This window comes from Pongo abelii, chromosome 16, assembly GCF_028885655.2.
Source record: "Pongo abelii isolate AG06213 chromosome 16, NHGRI_mPonAbe1-v2.0_pri, whole genome shotgun sequence".
Classification (NCBI taxonomy): Eukaryota; Metazoa; Chordata; class Mammalia; order Primates; family Hominidae; genus Pongo; species Pongo abelii.
The window spans coordinates 79,566,263-79,585,874 of NC_072001.2; the positions used below are offsets into that span (position 1 = coordinate 79,566,263).

Below are 19,612 nucleotides of genomic sequence, written 5' to 3' on the forward strand. Positions count from 1 at the left end.
AATGGACAAGACTACATATTGTTTTGAAATATATAAAAAACATGTTTTCCTGCATACTATACAAGTTTAAACTGGCTGAGACTCCTATTCACTGAAAATCTGTATCACCTAAGAAATATAAACAGTCATTATGAACTGTGATTCAAGTTTGAGACCAAAATTTCCTGCTCTTCCAAGTTTTAGATAGGCTTAACTGAAGAACATTCTAGTATCACTTATCTATGTAGAACAGAATCTTCTGAAATTCATACTATAAGACAAAATACAGAAATAAACTAGGTGTTCAGGAAGATATAAGACTAAAACTGTCATTCACAGCTCCCAATTTCAAAATTCTGTTCATTAAAATAGGTTCATTGTTCTCATTGATTTTATACTCTCTATAAAGGCTTTATGGAAATAAATATTATCAATGTGAACTTACAAATTTGAGTTGATAAAATGCTGCTTTTATCAATGTTTTATTTGATGTAATATGACTTAATTTGATAAAATGTTCCACTGCTTTAAAACACTTGAAAAATAAGCTGGATTTAAGAACTGCTGGGCGCATTTTACTGAGACCAAGAACTACACAGACCTTGTGAAAATGACATATTCACCATGGTACTGGCTAACTGGTTAGGAACACTGAGTAAGATAAATCACTGAGATCACTGTTCAACAAATACATACAGTACTTATCCCCATAACATTTTGCACAGCATATTTTATTGCAATACTTACTGGTGCTACTATTTTTCCTGTCTGTCCAACTTGCATGTCATTGGGAACAAAGCCAGCATCAACAGCAGCACGGGAAGCACCAACTAAGGGGAAAAAATATTTGTCATTTTTTTCAAGCTCTATTATTTAGCCAGTTAGGATATTCACTGATAACTGTAAACAAAGACATTGATTTAGAATTCTAAGTACTAGTATATTTTATACAGAAAGCTTCAAGGAATAACTTCTTTTTATACCCAAGTATTTCCAATTTTAATTTGGGCTTAACTCTTCTGCATGCTTTATCAAAATGGCAGTCATAAAATTTACACTATAATGTTTAGAATGTCATTATATAATGCTCCTTTAAGTAATAACTTCACAAGTTTTGAAGAAAGGTTTTACATTACCTCTTATAATACTATAAAGAGAAGATACTGAATAAAGAGTTTCATATAACAAGATGAAGGTTTAACCAGTATTTGCTATCAAATTCATAAATAAAATTTAACTGACTTTCTATTCTCATTCAACAGGAGTCAACAATGAGCCCTATACTTGGAGTAAAACAACCCCTTCCCCAGCAGGAGTCAAGAATGAGCCTCAGGCCTCTTCTTCTCAAGCTGAAAAGGACAGAGGGAGCCATAGACAATACAACTAACCACCTCCAAAAACGCACAGCCTCACCACCACTATCTTGAGTCAGTCAGGACTAATCACACCCTGCCCTTCATTATGTCTGCCCCACAAGCCCCAAACTCAAAGGTTATCCTTCATAACCCATACACTGATCCCCATAATGCTCTGCATGCTCCCTACCCTGCACCCATCTCCCATATTCCTGACCCTTACACTGTGATTTCTGGAATATAAAGCCCAATATCAGCGAAACTTAAGTTATATTAAGTTTTATTAAAATGTAAGTTTTAGAACTTAAAACTTTAAGTGTATTAAAACTCAGGTTTTATTTACCTAATAAAACTTTAAATTGGCTCCATCTGAAATTAATATAGCTACTCCTGCTTTCTTTCAATTAGCATCACCATGGTATATCTCTCCACTCATTTACTTTATATGTATATGTATTTTTATATTTAAAGTGGGTTTCTTGTAGACATCATATAGTTGGGTCTTACTTTTTCATACACTATGACAATCTTTATCTTTAATTGGTGCATCTACACTACTGATGTTGAAAGTAATAACTGACACAGTTGGATTACTATCTACCATATTTTAACGGTTTTCTATTTGTTGCCCTTGTTCTTTTTTCCTATTTTTGTCTTCCACCAACTGAGCATTTTAAGTAATTCCATTTTGTCTCTTTTCTTAGCTATTAGTCGTATTTTTGTTTTACTTTAGTGGTGGTCCTAGAGTTTGCAATATTCATTTACAACTAATCCAAGTCCACTTTCAAATAACACTTTACTACTTCACAGGTGGTGCAAGTACCATTTAATAACAAGATAATCCTAATCCCTATCTCCTGTGTCTTACATTGTGATTCATTTCACTTATACATGAGCACATAAGTAATTGTAATACGCGAGCATATGTAATTGAATACAATGTTGTTATTACTTTAAACTGTCACCTATTAGATCAATTAAGAAAAATAAAACTTATTTTACCTTCACTCATTCCCTCTTCAATGCTCTCACTTGCTTTATATACATCAGAGTTTTTGACCTCTATCATTTCCTTCTCTCTAAAAGAACTTTTAACATTTCTTGCAAGGTAAGTCTATGACATATTCTGCCAATTTTTGTCTGAGAAAGTCTTTATTTCTCTTTCATTTTTAAAGGATAATTTCACAGGATATAAAATCCTACGTTGGTGGGTGTTTTCTCTCAGCACTTTAAACATTTTACTACACTCTCTTCTGCTTGCATGGTTTCTGAAAAGAGATCAGATCTAATTATTACCTTTGCTCTTATATAGGTATGGTGGATTTTTTTCCTCTGACTTCTTTCAGTATTTATTTTTTATTTTCTGTAGTTTGCAAATGATAGGCCTAGTTGAAGTTCTTCTGGCATTTATCATATTTGGTGTTCTCTCAACTTCCTAGATCTGTGGATTGGTATCTGACATTAATGTGGGGAAATCCTCAGTCAGATATTGCTTCTGTTCCTTTCTCTCTTCTCCTTCTAGTATTCCCATTACACGTTATACTCTTAGTAGCTGTTCCACAATTCTTAGATATTATATTACAGTTCGGGTTTGTTTTTTTTTTCTTTTTCTGGTTATTTTTCTATTCGCTTTTCAGTTTTGGAGGTTTCTACTGAGATATCCTAGAGCTCAGAGATTCTTTCCTCGGCCATATCCAGTCTACTAAGAAGTCCTTAAAAGGTATTCTTCATTTCTGCTACAATGTTTTTTATCTCTAGCATTTCTGTTTCTTTCTTGGATTTCTAGCCCTCCGCTTATATTGCACATCTTGCTTGCTCTTTATTCATTAGAGACCTTAGTAAACTAATCACAGTTGTTTTAAATTTCCAGTCGGATTATTCCAGCTCAGTCTGGTTCTGATGCTTTCTCTGTCTCTTCAAACTGTCTTTTACCTTTTAGTATATCTTGAAATATTTTCTTGGTAGCCCGACATGAGGTACACGAGTAAAAGGAAGTGCTGTCAATAAGCCTTTGTTACATGGTGGTAAGGTGTTGGGGAAAAGGAAGCATTCTACAGTCCTATGGTGAGGTCTTGGTCTTTTACTAAGACCATACCTCAATAAGACCATATTGAGACTGTAAACTTTACACATGCTTCTCAGTTCCTCTCTCTCCCTTAGGTGGGACAGGATGGCTAGAATGGCTGAAGTTGAGTATTTACCTTTCCTCAGGTCAGTTAGGCTCTGATAAAGCCCCAGCAAATTAATCTCTGGTTAAACAGTTCCTCCTGAAGGAGATCAGACCTTGTTAAGAAGAACAGAATGCTCTGGCATGTTTTAAAATGGTTCCCTTTCCCCTCCCCTTGTCGGAGGCATGAGGTGATTTTTCTCTAATTTTCACCATGTGGAAGAGCTCCTGAAGGTAAAACTCACAAAAATGTTGGGACCCCACACTGGATACCCCTGGAGTTTTCTGTCAAAAACAACAACAACAAAAAAAAACCAGAGTCTCACTCTGTTGCCCAGGCTGGAGTACAGTGGTATGATCTTGGCTCACTGCAACCTCCATCTCCAGGGTTCAAGTGATTCTTCTGCCTCAGCCTCCCAAGTAGCTGAGACTACAGGTGCGTGCCGCCATGCCCGACTAATTTTTGTATTTTTAGTAGAGATGGGGTTTCACCAAGTTGGCCAGGCTGATCTCGAACTCCTGGCCTCAAATGATCTGCCCACCTCGGCCTCCCAAAGTGCTGGGATTACAGGCATGAGCCACCGTGCCCCGCCCACCTGGAGTTTTTAACATGGAACCTCCAGCAATTCATCAACAAGACTTCAGGTCCCCCTACCCCACCACCAGCTCCTGTGGAGGTTGCTACTTTTGGGTTTCTGCTCTGGGAAGTTGTGATTATCTGTATTTGCTTGTTGGTCTCTCCAGTTTGGGGGACAGCAGTTTGCCATGCAACCTCACTTCTCCTATGGATCTGAGTTTTGTTTTTTTTTGTTTTTTTGTTTTTTTAAATTATTATTCAGTTTTTTACTTGTTGTTAGGACAGAATAGTGACTTCCAAGCTTCTTATATGCCAGACTGGAAACCAAAAGACCTACACTAGTCTTCTCTTAATTCCTGGAGATTTCAACACTTGGAGATTTGAACAACTCTCCTCCAGTGAGCTTGCCCACCACCCTACCTCAGCCACACCCATGATCATATCCTAGACATTTTCTTTACCAAGATTGCTTAATACTCTCAATTTTCAGTGTCTGACCTCCTCTTTCCAGCTGACACTCACCTCCAACATTCCTCTGACCGCACTGTAATCTACAATTCTATTCACTCTCCCCCATTGTCCTCTTGTTTTTGCCCACCTTAAATTCTATGATCAATCATTCTAATCATTCCTTTGCTATGCCTTCAACTTCCTTGTTCTCCTCTTATATCACCACACTCACTCAGAAAAACCTCCCTCTCTGGCTGATTAAGCAACCTCTCCACTTTTTCCATAGCTCTTCTCCTGTAGTTCAGCATTACTGGAGAAAAACATCCAAATATCCAACCATATGAAGTATATTTTCCTCTAAATAAATAAGACTTAATTCCTGGCAGTTATACTAAGTTCCCCCAGTCCTTTCATTAGCTCACTGTTTCCTAAACCATAATTTCATATATTTTCTTCTTTTCAAACTTCCTATACCTCTTTAGCATCCTCATTCTCAGCTGATGACTTTGCTTCTCATTCACTGAAAAAAATTGAAAGGATCAAAAGAGAATTTCCACATGCTCCAAGTAACACATCTACCCACCACCTGCAGCTATGTCCACATTGTCTCTTGTCTACTCAAGGACATTACTCCAGTAATTCTGACTTTTCCTTCAGGGGAGAATTACTGGAGTGATGTCCTTGAGTGAAGTGAAAAAGTATGTGAAGGGAAGAGGAAAAAGTATGACTACTTTTCCCTCTCTACTGTAGCATTCCCATCAGCATAGAAGCATGTTATTACCTGTCCCAGCTTTATGAAGTCCCTCTGTTGGCCAGACTCCTCTTTCTAGCTACCATCCATTTCCCTGCTTCCCTATATGGCAAAATCCCTCAAAAAGTTATCTGTATTCACTGTCTCCAACTCCAGCCCTCCCATTCTAGCTCTAAAAACCTTTTCATTAAAATATAACCTGCATACAGAAAAAGACAAATGTGCTGCTCAAGAGCTTTATCATACAGTGAAGACAACCATGTAACCACTACCTATGCCTTTTATTTTTTCTTTTTTTAGATAGGGTCTTGTTCTGTCACCCAGGCTGGAGTGCAGTGGCACAATCACAGCTCACTGCAGCCTTAACCTCCTGGGCTTAAGTGATTTCTCCTGCCTCAGCCTCCCAAGCAGCTGGGACCACAGGTGCACACCACCATGCCTGGCTAATTTTGATATTGTTTGTAGAGACGGGGTTTTGCCATGTTGCCCAGGCTGGTCTCAAACTCCTAGGCTTAGGCAATCCTCCCACTTTGGCCTCCCAAAGTATTGGGATTACAGGTGCAAGTCACAGCACCTTTAAACCCACTCTAATCAGACTTTTGCTTCCATCACTCCGCTGAAACTGCTCAGTGGCCAACAATGTCTAAGTGGTTAAATCCAATAGTCACTCTTCAGTCCTCACCGTCCTTGACCTGTTAGCAGTGTGTGTCATAGTTGATCAATTTTTTCCCCCCTCAATGAAACACTCCACTTGGGTTCCAAAACATAGCCTCTGCCCTGGTTGTCTAGCCTAACTTACCACTCCTTTTTGGTCTTCTTTCTCCTTTTCTCTCTTAGCTCTTAATCATACAGTGTTTATGGCTTAGTCCTGAGTTTTTTTTTGTTGTTGTTTTGTTTTTTCCTTAAGACACAAAGTCTCATTCTGTTGCCCAGGCTGTAATGCAGTAGCTATTCACAGGCACAATCATAACACAATACAGCCTCAAACTCCTGGGCTCAAGAGATCCTCCTGCCTCAGCCTCCAGAGTAGCAGGGACTACAGGCTCACACCACTGCACCTGGCCTGGGACCTCTTTTTTATCTACACTCCCTCCCTTGGTAATTTCATCCAGTCTCATGGCTTTCAATATCATCCAAATGAACTGATTCCCAAATATGTATCTCTAGCCCAAACTTCTCCATGGAACTTCACATTCCTATACCAACTGCTTAACTGACATGTCTACTCAGATGTCTGTTATTAGACATCTCAAAAGTTAATATGCCCAAAACTGAACTCCTGATCTCTCCCTGGAAACTGCTTCACTCGAGATATTCCTTATCTCAGCTAACTGTAACTCCATCCTACCACTCGCCAGGGCAAATACTTTCTCTCATAATCCACATCCAATCTGTCGGGAAATCCTGATGGCTCTACCTTCAAATATATATCTCAAAACTGACAATTTCTCCCCACATCAACTGCAACTACCCTGGTCCAAACTATGAGTATCTCCCACCTAGATGACTGATATAGCCTGCTAATTGATTTCCCCATTACTGTACTTACCCCCTACAGCTTATTCACAAAACTGCAGCCAAAGTGATCCTTTAAAAATGTGTTAGATCATGTCATTCTTCTGCTCAAACCTTGAAATGGTTCCCCATTTCATTCAGAGAAAAAGCAATCTCTTTACAATGTCCTATAAGGCCCTGTGTGATCTGGTCTCACGTTGCCTCCCAATTTTATCTCTTGCTACTTTCTCTTTTGCACTTTCCATTCCAACATTGGCCTCCCTCCTATTCGTCAAATAGGCCAGATGTGTTCCTGCGTTAGACTGGCTCTTTGCACTTTACTAGTTGCTCTGGTCTGGAACACTCTCCCCCAGATCTCCTCATGGGTCGCTTCCTCACCTTCTTCAAACCTTTGTTCAGATGTCTTTTTTTTTTTCCAGACAGTGTCTCTGTCACCCAGGCCGGAGTGCAGTGGCACAATCTTAGCTCACTGCAACCTCCACCTCATGGTTCAAGCGATCCTCCCACCTCAGTCTCCTGAGTAGCTAGGACTACAGGTGCGTGCCACCACACCCATCTAATTTTTGTATTTTTAGTAGAGGTGAGGTTTCACCATGTGGGCCAGGCTGGTCTTGAATTCCTGGCCTCAAGAAATCCGCCCACCTAGCTAATTTTTATATTTTTAGTAGAGGCGGGGTTTCACCATGTGGGCCAGACTGGTGTTGAACTCCTGGCCTCAAGTGATCCGCCCGCCTTGGCCTCCCAAAGTGCTGGGATTCCAGGCATGAGCCACCACACCCAGCCAGATGTCTCTTTCTCATTAAGGCCAAATCTGGCTATCTTATTTTAAACTTCAATCTTCCCCTTCAATTCTCCACCCCCCATTACCCATTCTATTAGGCTCCCTAACACTTAACGACCCTCTTTTTTTTTTTTTTTTTTGAGACAGAGTCTCGCCCTGTTGCCCAGGCTAGGGTGCAGTGACATGATTTCTGCTCACTGCAATCTCTGCCTCCCAGGTTCAAGCGTTTCTCCTGCCTTAGCCTCCCAAGTAGCTGGGACTAGAGGCACGTACCACTGCGCCCAGCTAATTTTTGTATTTTTTAGTAGAGACAGGGTTTCCCCATGTTGGCCAGGCTGGTCTCAAACTCCTGACCTCAGGTGATTACAGGCATAAGCCACCACGCCTGGCCCATATTATATTATTTACTAATCTATGGTGTTAAGTGTCTGTAGTAGGCAAGAAAATGGCCCCTCCAATGACATATTCACATCCTAATCCCCAGAACCTGTGAAGATTACCTATGTGGCAGCAGATATATATAAAGCTAAGGATCTTGAGAGGGAGTTTATCCTAGGTTATCTACATGGGCCCTAAATGCCATTACACATATCCTTTTTTTTTTTTTTTTTTTTTTCAGATGGAGTCTCACTCTGTTACCCAGGCTGGAGTACAGTGGCACAATCTCAGCTCACTGCAACCTCCGCCTTCTAGGTTCAAGGAATTCTCCTGCCTCAGCCTCACAAGTAGCTGGGATTACAGGTGTGCACCACCACACCAAACTAATTTTTATATTTTTGGTACAGATGGGGTTTCACTATGTTGGCCAGGCTAGTCTCAAACTCCGGACCTCAGGTGATCCGCCCACCTTGGCCTCCCAAAGTGCTGGGATTACAGGTATGAGCCACCACGCCTGGCATGTATCCTTATAAGAGGGACACAGAAGGAGATTGAACGCAGTCCCACAGAGAAGATATGAAGACAGAGGCAGAGGTTGTAGTGATGTGGCCACAAGCCCAGGGATATCAGAGTAGCCACCAGAAGCTGGAAGAGGAAAATAACAGATTATCTCCTAGAGCCCCCAGAGGGAGTATGGCCCCTGCTAACACTTCAACACATCTCTGGCCTCCAAAGCTGTGAGAGAAAAACTTTGTTGCTTTAAGCCACCAAGTTTGTAGTAACTTATTACTGTAGCCAAAATAAACTAATAGCACCTAAAATAGTACCTGGAATATGGCAGACACTTGATAAATACTTGTTCAAAGAAAGAACGAATGAAAATAAACCCTGAAATACTACCATTTGATTATACAGTGTCAATATAATGCCTTTATTCTGACAAAACTATTACTGTTTCTATGGGTACACATGTTATGTAATAGAAATGCACAGGAAAACCACAGAAAGTTACAGGAAAACCCTGGAAAGTTATATGTTAAAGTCTTAAAAGGAGGGTGAGATGACAGAATTGGGACATTTTAATATACATTCATTGTAGTGACTGTATAATTCAAAAATAATCAAATGTCTTTAAAAAGATTTTTTTTTTTCAAAACAGGGTCTTAATTATGTTGCCTAGACTGGTCTCAAACTCCTAGGTTCAAGCAATCCTCCTAACTCAGCCTCCCAAGTATCTGGGATTACAGACACATGCTACCGTGCCTGGCTTAAATTTTTTTGGTTTTTCAAAAAACATCACTCCCTTCTCATCAATGTACTTTTAGCAATAGGTTCTACCTTACCTATAAATGGTTAACTACAATTCTATATTTTTAACTACAAACTTAAAAACTTTAAATGTATTTCTATTTGTATAAGAGTTATACTGACCACCAAAAAAAGATGAAAAACCAGGGTATTCCTAAATCTGAAGTAGGCACTGAAACTGACATTTCATTATTTTGTCTTTTGTTTATTATTTTTGAGACAGGGCCTCACTCTGTTGCCCAGACTGGAATGCAGAGGCACCACCACAGTGCACTGCTGCCTCCACCTCTCAAGCTCAAACAATCCTCCCACCTCAGCCTCCTGAGTACCTGGGACTACAAGCACACACCAATATGCCTGGCTAATTTTTAAATGTTTTGTAGAGATGGGGTCTCACTACATTGCTAGGGCTGGTCTCAAATTCCTGGGCTCAAGCAGTCCCCTCCTGCCTCAGCCTCCTGAAGTGCTAGGATTACAGGTGTGCGTCACTGTGCCTGGCCCATTTCATTATTTTTAAAGTGAAGAAAAAAAAAAAAAAACCTACTAAGATTAGGCAAATGTAAGAGATACTAGGAGGCCTTCTCCTCACTGAATGCTATATACCATTTACTTGGAGGCTTAAGAAAAACTGGTTCAGAGAGAAAAACTGAAAAATCCGGAAAATAAAATAATTTGTAGGGTTGAAAGACTTACACAAAAATGAAATAATGAAGAAAAAATATTTCCAACAAAAAGGGAATATCTTTCTACTAAGGAAAATAACTTTACCTGCAGCATGTAGTTGATCTGCCAAGTCATATAACAACTTAAAGTTCTCTCCACTCTTCAAGCCTCGACCTCATTTAAAAAGATGAAAAAAAAAAATTAGGCAAACATCAAATCCATTCTGGAACAATTTTGCTATTTTATGTACTGTAGTAAATTTTCATATTATGTAACTGCCATATTAAGCATGTCAACTCCTTCATAAAACCTTTTCTGGCCTCTGACACTCCTATACTTCTATAAAGGATTCAACACTACTATGATTAACTAGTTAACTAATTGTGTAATTAATATGAGTTTTTTTCCCACTAGAATAAAAACTCTTTAATTTCAGGATCTATATCTATCTTGGTCACTGCCATATCTGCAATATTTAGCGAAACTCTACATATAATAGATGCTCAATAAATTTCTCTGAATGACTGAATAAAGTTATTATTTGAATGGGAGTCATCTCAAGGACTTTAAACTCCTCGAGAGGAAGAACATTCTGCCTTTTCATCTGTTTCTCCAGAAATTGGCAATAAGTCTGTCATAGAACAGATAACCAATATACATTTCTTGAATAAATAAGTGAATAAACAAGTCAGGGCCCAGCTCGGTGGCTCACGCCTGTAATCCCAACACTTTGGGAGGCTGAAGTGGGCGGATCACCTAAGGTCAGGATTTCGAGACCAGCCTGACCAACATGCAGAAACTCCGTCTCTACTAAAAATACAAAATTATTATTTTTATTTATTTATTTATTTATTTTTTAGGAGGAGTTTCACTCTTGTTGCCCAGGCTGAAATGCAATGGTGCGATCTCGGCTCACTGCAACCTCTGCCTCCCAGGTTCAAGCAATTCTCCTGCCTAACCCTGAGTAGCTGGGACTACTGGCATCCACCACCATGCCCAGCTAATTTTTTGTATTTTTAGTAGAGACGGGGTTTCACTATGTTGGCCAGGCTGGTCTCAAACACCTGACCTCAGGTGATCCACCCGCCTTGGCTTCCCAAAGTGCTGGAATTACAGGTGTGAGTCACCGCGCTGGGCATAGTGGCGCATGCCTGTAATCCCAGCTACTCGGGAGGCTGAGGCAGGAGAATCGCTTGAACCTGGGAGGTGGAGGTGGCGGTGAGCAGAGATTGTGCCATTGCACTCCAGCCTAGGCAACAATAGCGAAACTCCATCTCAAAAAGAAAAAAAGAAAACAAAAAACAAGTCGGATATATCGCTTCAAAATATTAAATTTTTTTTCTCAATGATACTTGCAATAGAAGGCTGTCTGAAAGCTTAATTATTTTGTTGGATGTTTAGTTGCAAGGATTTAAAAAGCATAACAGTCCTTATTTTTTCAAAAAGTTAGTCAGTGGGCCATAAAAAAATCATTGTTTTTAAAGAAAAGGAGAATGATGTACAAAAATAAGCATGTCTTATGCAATATTAACAGTTTTGATATTAAATGTTAAGAAACTTTTTAAAGAGTTATACACAAAGACATGGACAACTCTGGAAATCTTTCCAAGTGGAAAGAAGGGTAGGAATTATACACAAGATGGCCCTGAAATTCCAGCCAGTTCTATCTATAATTCAGAAGCCAACCATACTCTGCAGAATACATGGAAGTCCATCAATAAGATGGCACCAAGTGGCAAAGCTATGGAGATAACATTTATACCATGCTCCCCCTGGTGCCAGTGACTAGGTGTGCAACAGAAACCCCAAACTGTGTATTATGCTCATAACTTCATTTTCCTAATTGGTTAAATGGGAATAATATCCCAAACTTCCCAACTTCTTACATCTGAAAAAGATCTGTGTACTTCTAAAATAAATACTAAAAACAAACAAACAAAAAAAAAACCAAAGTATTTTCAGTTTACATCTTTTAAGGTTAATATTTCACTTACCACCGGATACCACCACTTTGGCACCTGTTAGCTCTGGTCGATCACTTTTTGTTAATTTCTGGTCAAGCCACTCTGATATTTCCACTGGTGAAGTACTTGATGCTGCATACATTAATACATAATAAAACAATTACTATGATTTCAAGTTCTATAACCAGAATTATTTTCAAGAGAAACACACAAGTATATAATTCCATGAAATTTAAGTTAATTATTGTGAATTTTCGGTGCTGCTAATTAATTCTCTCTGATAATGGAAAGACTTAAGGAGACTAGATTCCAGCCTTTGCCACATTAGCTGTATGACTCCAGAAATCATTCAATTCTGAGTCTGAATATAGAATAACTTTCTTTCTATGAGGTTCAAATAAGACACTATATATGTTAAAGTGTAACACCTTCCACACGTTTCCTATTACATTTTTCTGTTATACTGAATCACCCAACTATAATAGGAAACAGTGACAAGAGTAAAAAAGCTTAATCTTAATAGATCCTCTGTCTCCCACTCCCTTGATCTACCAAAGCAACTATCCTAGTACCAAAGATAATGTGAAAAAGATGTAAGTTATACATATTTATTATTTTTGTATAAGCTTGGGAGTATCATTTAAATTGAACTTTCAAATACTATGCATTAGAAATGCAGGCAGAAGTCATCTCTTATTATAATACAGTCTATGAATTAAAAAAGTAAGAAACAAAACAAAAAAACTCCAAATGAACACTCACCCTTTTCTGAACTGGCACTACCGCCACTTGTTGCTGCAGCTTCAAAGGATGTTCCACGGACAGAAAACACTTTCACTTTCTCATCACACTTCACTGTACATAGAGCATTTCCTGAAACATACAATCTATTTTTTAAAAGCAACAGCAAAAGGCAACAAAACTAGCATTCCTTTGATGCTTGGAATTTACTTCACAGACAAGGCAAGAAATAACTGTTGACCAGTTGTCTTCTAACTCTATTAAGTATAGGAAAAAGTGAACCATAACGGTGAAGAAACATATCATCAGATATTTGTATAACCCTGGATGTCTTTAAAAGCAGGACAGGTACTACCACACCTAGAAGGAAGAAACTCGAACAGGCATCCACACTAAGAAGGTACGCTACACCTCTAAAAGGAATATGAACAAAGCTTCCTTCTCCAAAAACAATACAATCAGTAACTCAAAACTATGAGCTGCAACAACTTAGTAAGAATGTAGCTACTATGCATGCTAAAGGAGGAATATCTTGAAAACACAATAGGTCATAAAGAACAGGTATGTATGTGCTAAGATTTTAAGAGGATTTGAGACACTCTGCATTAGCTATCACATTAACAGTAACCTAAACCATGACAAAATATTTTCCCTCAAACATTATGGAAGATGAAAAGTCTAATTTGAGAATTAGCCATTCATACTGAAATACACAACTTTAATCAGGAAAAAAACGAAGAGTTCACTGCCTTCTCCGACCCCACTAGAGACCAGTGTCCTAAGCAAAAAATCAACTGAAGAGACACTGAAATGAATTTATTTTCTTTTTTTCTTGAGACAGGGTCTTGCTCTGTTGCCCAGGTTGGAGTGCTGTGGCATGATCACAACTCACCATAGCCTCGACCTTCTGGCTCAAGCAATCCTCCCACCTCAGCCTCCCAAGTATCTGTGATTACAGGCATATGCCAACATGCCCAGCTAATTTATTTATTTATTTATTTTTGAGATGGGGTCTTATGTTGCCCAGGATAGTCTCGAACTCCTGAGTTCAAGTAATCCTCCCACATCAGCCTGCCAAAGTGCTGGGATTATAGGCACGAGCCACTGCAGCTGGCTAAAATGAATTTCTTAATGCCGTTGGAAATGAAGTAGAAGCAGCAAAGATTGAGAATACTATTTTTTTTTAAGTTTTGCTTTTCCAGGTACCACTTACAAAATATATTAAATAGTGAATCTAATTTTTATTGACTACTAGGAAAATATCACTCTGCAAACTGAATAAACAGGCAGGAAATCGCTGTGCTTGCGATCCATCAGAGAGAATGCCATGTCAAGGGCCACCAGCAATTCTGGACTAAAATTTTCCTCAGAAACCTTTAAGATGGTCCACTTAAAGTAATTGTAAGGCTTGATTTAAAATTCTATCTTCAAGATTAATTTATGCTTTTCGCTAAAATTTAACATGTTGATTAATTATCTTCCTTGAGTACTCACCTGCATAAATAGTTCTCACAAATGTGTCAGGTGACTTGATTGCAATGATGTCAGAAATCGGGGCAACCTCAAGTTTGGCTGCTACTCTGGGCAAAAGGTTCTAAAAGCAAAATAAGCAGTGAGTTACACACATACATAGTGATGGATGACTATAAATGATCAGTAATGACATATTCTAAATGCATATTCTGTAGAAATTTTAATTCAAATATTTTATATTTCATGTGCACCTTTGGATACACAACTTCAAGCACAGCTTCTTAAATAGCCTTTGAGATTGAGTACCTACCATTACTCTAACTACATTAAGAGTTTCATGAGTTTTACAGTATTAAGCCACCTTCATGCAATATATTGAATTATGAGATATGAAATTTAATAAACATCAATTACCAAGTGTGACAGTTGTGGATTATTGAATTTAGATAAGAAAAGATGGAACAAATTTAGAATGGTGGTAAAATTCTCAAATACTGAAAAAGATTATGCTTATATACATTTACTTAATGTATATAAAAGAAAAAAATTCACAGCAGACATTTCACCTTTTGTTTAAATTGATATTGCATAAAAAAAAGAGTAAGGCCAGGTACAGTGGCTGACACCTGTAATCCCAGCACTTTGGGAGGCTGAGGATCACCTGAGGCCAAGAGTTTGAGACCAATGTGGCCAACATGGTGAAACACCATCTCTATTAAAAATACAAAAAATTAGCCGGGAATGGTGGTATATGCCTGTAGTCCCAGCTACTCAGGAGGCTGAGGCATGAGAATGAGAATTGCTTGAACCTGGGAGGCGGAGGTTGCGGTGAGCTGAGATAGTACCACTGCATTCCAGCCTTGGTGACAAAGCGAGACTCTGCCTCAAAAGAAAAAAAAAAAAAAGGAAAAGAATAACACTAACCTGAAGAACAGCCTGTGTACTACATATTTACAAAGCAACAAAAATAAAATAAAGGTGTGTTCTTGTGCTTGTACTGAAATAGATGTATGTGCTAACTTTGTCCTCAGTAGCAGGAATCCTTGGGAAAGTCACAGTTCCCCAAGTCTCAGTTACTTCTTCTTTTTTTTTTTTTTGGAAACAGGGTCTCATTCTGTCATCCAGGCTGAAGTTGCAGTGGTGTGACCATAGCTCATTGTAACCTTGAACTCCTGGGCTCAAGAGATTATTCTGCCTCGGCCTCCTGAGTAGCTGGGACTACAGGCGCATGCTACTACGTCCAGCTCATTTTTTGGTTTATGATTTGTTTTTTTCTGTAGAGGCGGGGTCTTGCGTTGTTGTCCAGGCTGGTCTTGAATTCCTGGCCTCAACTGATCCTCCTGCCTTGGCATCCCAAAGTGCTGGGATTACAGACATGAGCCACCATGCCCATTCTGAAGCACCTACTTAATCTGGTTTAAAAACTAGATTTGTCAGTATTTAAAGCTAGCTTCAGTAAGTAATCCTCCTCCTGAATCACCTTCTTTAACAGTTCAGGAATTATTACTGGAATAGTTACTTGGCTGAACAGATTATCTTACAAATTTTATGTTATACAGACTTTGCCTCTTTTGAAAGTTTTAGAACTTTCTAAATTGCTCAAAATTTAATGTCTTTTGTATTTTCATTATCCCTTGTTTTAACATATCTTCAAGAAATTTTACCATGGTACTTAAAAGTATGTTTTCCTGGATCTGGTCTTCTATCTAAATGTCATGAGGGTGGATGGTACCTGTGTACCATCTATCCTATTAAAAATATAGAAGTACCTGTGTACTTCTATCCTATTAAAAATATATCCCATCCAACAAGCTGCCTGCATGGTTTCTGGGAAGGAGAAGCAATAATTGAGTTCTTTTTGTGCATAAAAAATGACATATTTTAAAATTCTAGCAGACAAGTATAAAAGTGTGTTATCTTAAAACCACAGCTGGTGAAGGACTATCATACAGCAAATTGTTTGGCTTCTTCTGATAGACGTTTCTCATTCCAAACCCATTTACAGGCCGCACGACCAGCTACTATTATGTGACCCTTATTCTCAAAACTCCCATCTGTCACAACATAGCAATCATGGCCAGAGTACTAAAATCTAGCTAATGACAAACACCCTTTCATGGTCTAACAATCTGTTAGGTGAACTGTCATCATAGAAACTCAAGGCTCATGAAATTATTTAAATCATCCAACATATAATCAAAACTCTCAGAGACAGAATGGTCCACAAAGATTATTTCACCCATCAGACTGGGGGGAAAAATGTTAAAATGTATACTACCAAGTGTTGGCAATTAAGCAATAAGTATCAAAATTTTTAAACTACATAGCATTTGACTCAGTGATTTCACCTCTAGAACTCTATTGTAAATAAATTCCAGCCCATGTTTACACAGATACATGCATGAGCATGTTTTCTTGCAGCAAAGTATATAAATGCAAAAAACTGGAAACAAGTTAACTGTCCTTAGCTAAATATGGAAACTTATGCAGCCATACAAAAAAGAGAAACACTATGAGCCAAAGTCATACTCTTTTTTTTTTTTTTTGAGACAAGGTGTTGCTCTGTCACCCTGGAGCACAGGCTGGAGTGCAGCAGTGTGATCTCAGTTCATTGCAGCCTCAACCTTCCAGGCTCAAGCAATTCTCCCACTTCAGCCTCCCAAGTAGCTGGGACCACAGGCATGCACCACCATACTCAGCTAATTTTTTTTTTTTTTTCATTTTTTTGTAGAGATGAGGTCTCACTGTATTTCCCAGGCTGGGCTACAACTCCCGGGCTCAGACAATCCTCCCAAAGTGCTGGGATTACAGGCGTCAGCCACCGCACCCTGCCCAAGTCATACTCTTAAGTAAAAGCTACTATTCACAAAACAATTCATGCCGTATTATCCCATTTTAGAAGTAAAAAATATATAGCTGTACATTTACTGTAATTTAAAAATCCATAGAAGGAGGCCTAAAAGAATGTACAATTGTTAACAGCTATACTTCTAAAGAGGGGAGGGTGAGTTGGGAATAAGAAAGCAGGACTTTGACACCTTGCTCTGCACACTGCTGTACTACATGCATTCTTCCTAATAAGGATGTATTTGTGTACAACTTATTTTACAATTTTTAAAAGTGAAAATAGGCTAAGCACAGTGACTCATGTCTGTAATCCTAGCACTTTGGGAGGCTGAAATGAGAGGATGACTTGAGGCCAGGAGTTTAAGACCAGCCTGAACAACATAGGGAGACTACATCGACACAAAAAATTTAAAAATTAGCTGGGCATGGTGGCATGTACCTGTAGTCCTAGCTACTCGGAAAGCTAGGATAGGAGGATCGTTTGAGCCCACAAGTTGGAGGGTATGTTGAGCTACAATCGTGCCACTGCATTCCAGTCTGGGCAACAGAGCGAGGCTGAAGCAGGCAGATCACCTGGGGTCAGGAGTTCGAGACCAGCCTGGTCAACACGTTGAAACCCTGTCTCTACTAAACATACAAAAATTAGCCAGGTGTGGTGGCACACACCTATAATCCCAGCTACACACGGGAGGCTGAGGCAGGAGAATGGCTTGAACCCAGGAGGTAGAGGTTGCAGTGAGCTGAGATTGTGCTGCTGCACTCCAGCCTGGGCGACGAAAGTAAGACTCCATCTCGGGAAAAAAAAAAAAGTAGGCCAGGCGCGGTGGCTCACGCCTGTAATCCCAGCACTTTGGGAGGCCGAGGCGGGCAGATCACGAGATCAGGAGATCGAGATCATCCTGGCTAACACAGTGAAACCCCATCTCTACTAAAAATACAAAAAATTAGCCGGGCGAGCTGGCGGGCGCCTGTAGTCCTAGCTACTCGGGAGGTTGAGGCAGGAGAATGGCGTGAACCCCGGGGGGCGGAGCCTGCAGTGAGCCGAGATCGCGCCACTGCACTCTAGCCTGGGCGACAGCGAGACTCCGTCTCAAAAAAAAAAAAAAAAGTAAAAATAAAGACTAAAAATGACACCTTATTAAGAATGGAACAAAAGAAAAGAGAGCTAAGATAACACCCACGGCCGCAGAGAGAGAGCAAGAAAAATCCACTGACAAATTCCTTGTCTTAGGCTCCCATTACACTCCTCCCTCCATTTTTAACTTTATGTAGACTGCTACCCATCTGATAACACACTCATTCTTCAGACACATCACAATGCACATGATCAGATTACAGCTTTCTTTAGCTTAAGGATGTCTTCAACCACCACACAGCCCTTTCCAAATTCCCCACGTAGATAAAATTTGGCTTTTCTAGATATCCATCAGCCATCCAAATAAACCATCTCTTAAAATGGTATACTAATAGAAATGACTCTTGCTCATTAACTCTCTCTCTCACGGGCAAACAGAATTCAGCATTACTTTTAAATGCAGAAAATTTTAAAATAATAGCCTAATTAGAGTTTTCTCCACAACATAATTTGAAAACCTGGAAATGGTAGTTTTAACAGAAAATTATGACAAAATCTTGAAAGAATAAATTTTAGCAAAACTACCACATCAATTCAGATAAATCCAGACTGGCTACATAAACAGTCTGTTGCACACTTTCAGTACAATGAAATCTAACCCTTTCAAGCAGTGATATCAGATTCCACATTCTCAACCTTCTCACCTTTCCGAAGGCAGATGCTCCAGCACAGATGTGTGTGTAATTGAACTGCTTCTGAGTTGCCAAAATCAATGGTGTCAGTTCCTCTGAGAATTAAACACATTTGATAAAAAATATTTTGGAATGCTTTCATATTCATATATTCAAGCATAATTTAGACACTACATTTTTTTCTACTGGAAAACCTCACCTGGAAGTAGGCCTCTGTACACATCATGCTGAGCCACCAGAACTTTTGCTATGCCTGCTACTTTACAGAGATCTTGTGCCACCTATGATTAAAAGATAAGTTCCTAATTATCCATCTATCAGAAATATACAAATAAAGCCACCACTATAAATATCAACAGACCATAAAATCTTAATGGCCAACTGTAAAAATTATTCTTATTAGCAAAAGGGCCAGTTAAGAATTAAAATATATTCCGGCCGGGCGCAGTGGCTCAAGCCTGTAATCCCAGCACTCTGAGAGGCTGAGGCAGGCGGACCACCGGAGTCAGGAGTTCAAGACCAGCCTGGCCAACATGGTGAAACCCCATCTCTACTAAAAATACAAAAATTAGCTAGGCATGGTGGCAGGCGCCTGTAATCCCAGCTACTTGGGAGACTGAGGCAAGAGAATTGCTTGAACCCAGGAGGCGGAGGTTACAGTGAGCCAAGATCACACCACTTCACTCCAGACTGGGCGAAAGAGTGAAACTCCATCTCAAACAAACAAACAAACAAAGAATTAAAATATTAAAATACATTCCTTAACAAAGAAAATCTAATGCCAATAGATCTTACTACTGACTGACCTTACACTGTCCAACTACCAAGCATTTCAACAAAAATTCCTGCCTTGAAAAAGAAAAGTGCTAATTGACAAACCAAAACCAACATGGCTC

General features: G+C 39.2%; 1 protein-coding gene across 2 annotated transcripts in view; it reads right to left on the reverse strand.

Moving 5' to 3' along the window:
- The window catches only part of ETFA (electron transfer flavoprotein subunit alpha), a 101,169-nt gene that overhangs the window by 63,060 nt on the left and 18,497 nt on the right, over positions 1-19,612 (reverse strand). Inside the window, 7 exon segments of one of the 2 annotated variants that reach the window (NM_001131899.2) lie at positions 727-809; positions 10,030-10,098; positions 11,919-12,020; positions 12,651-12,761; positions 14,124-14,223; positions 18,729-18,811; positions 18,916-18,997. In NM_001131899.2, the coding sequence (NP_001125371.1) occupies positions 727-809; positions 10,030-10,098; positions 11,919-12,020; positions 12,651-12,761; positions 14,124-14,223; positions 18,729-18,811; positions 18,916-18,997 (630 nt within the window). 2 annotated transcript variants of the gene reach the window in all.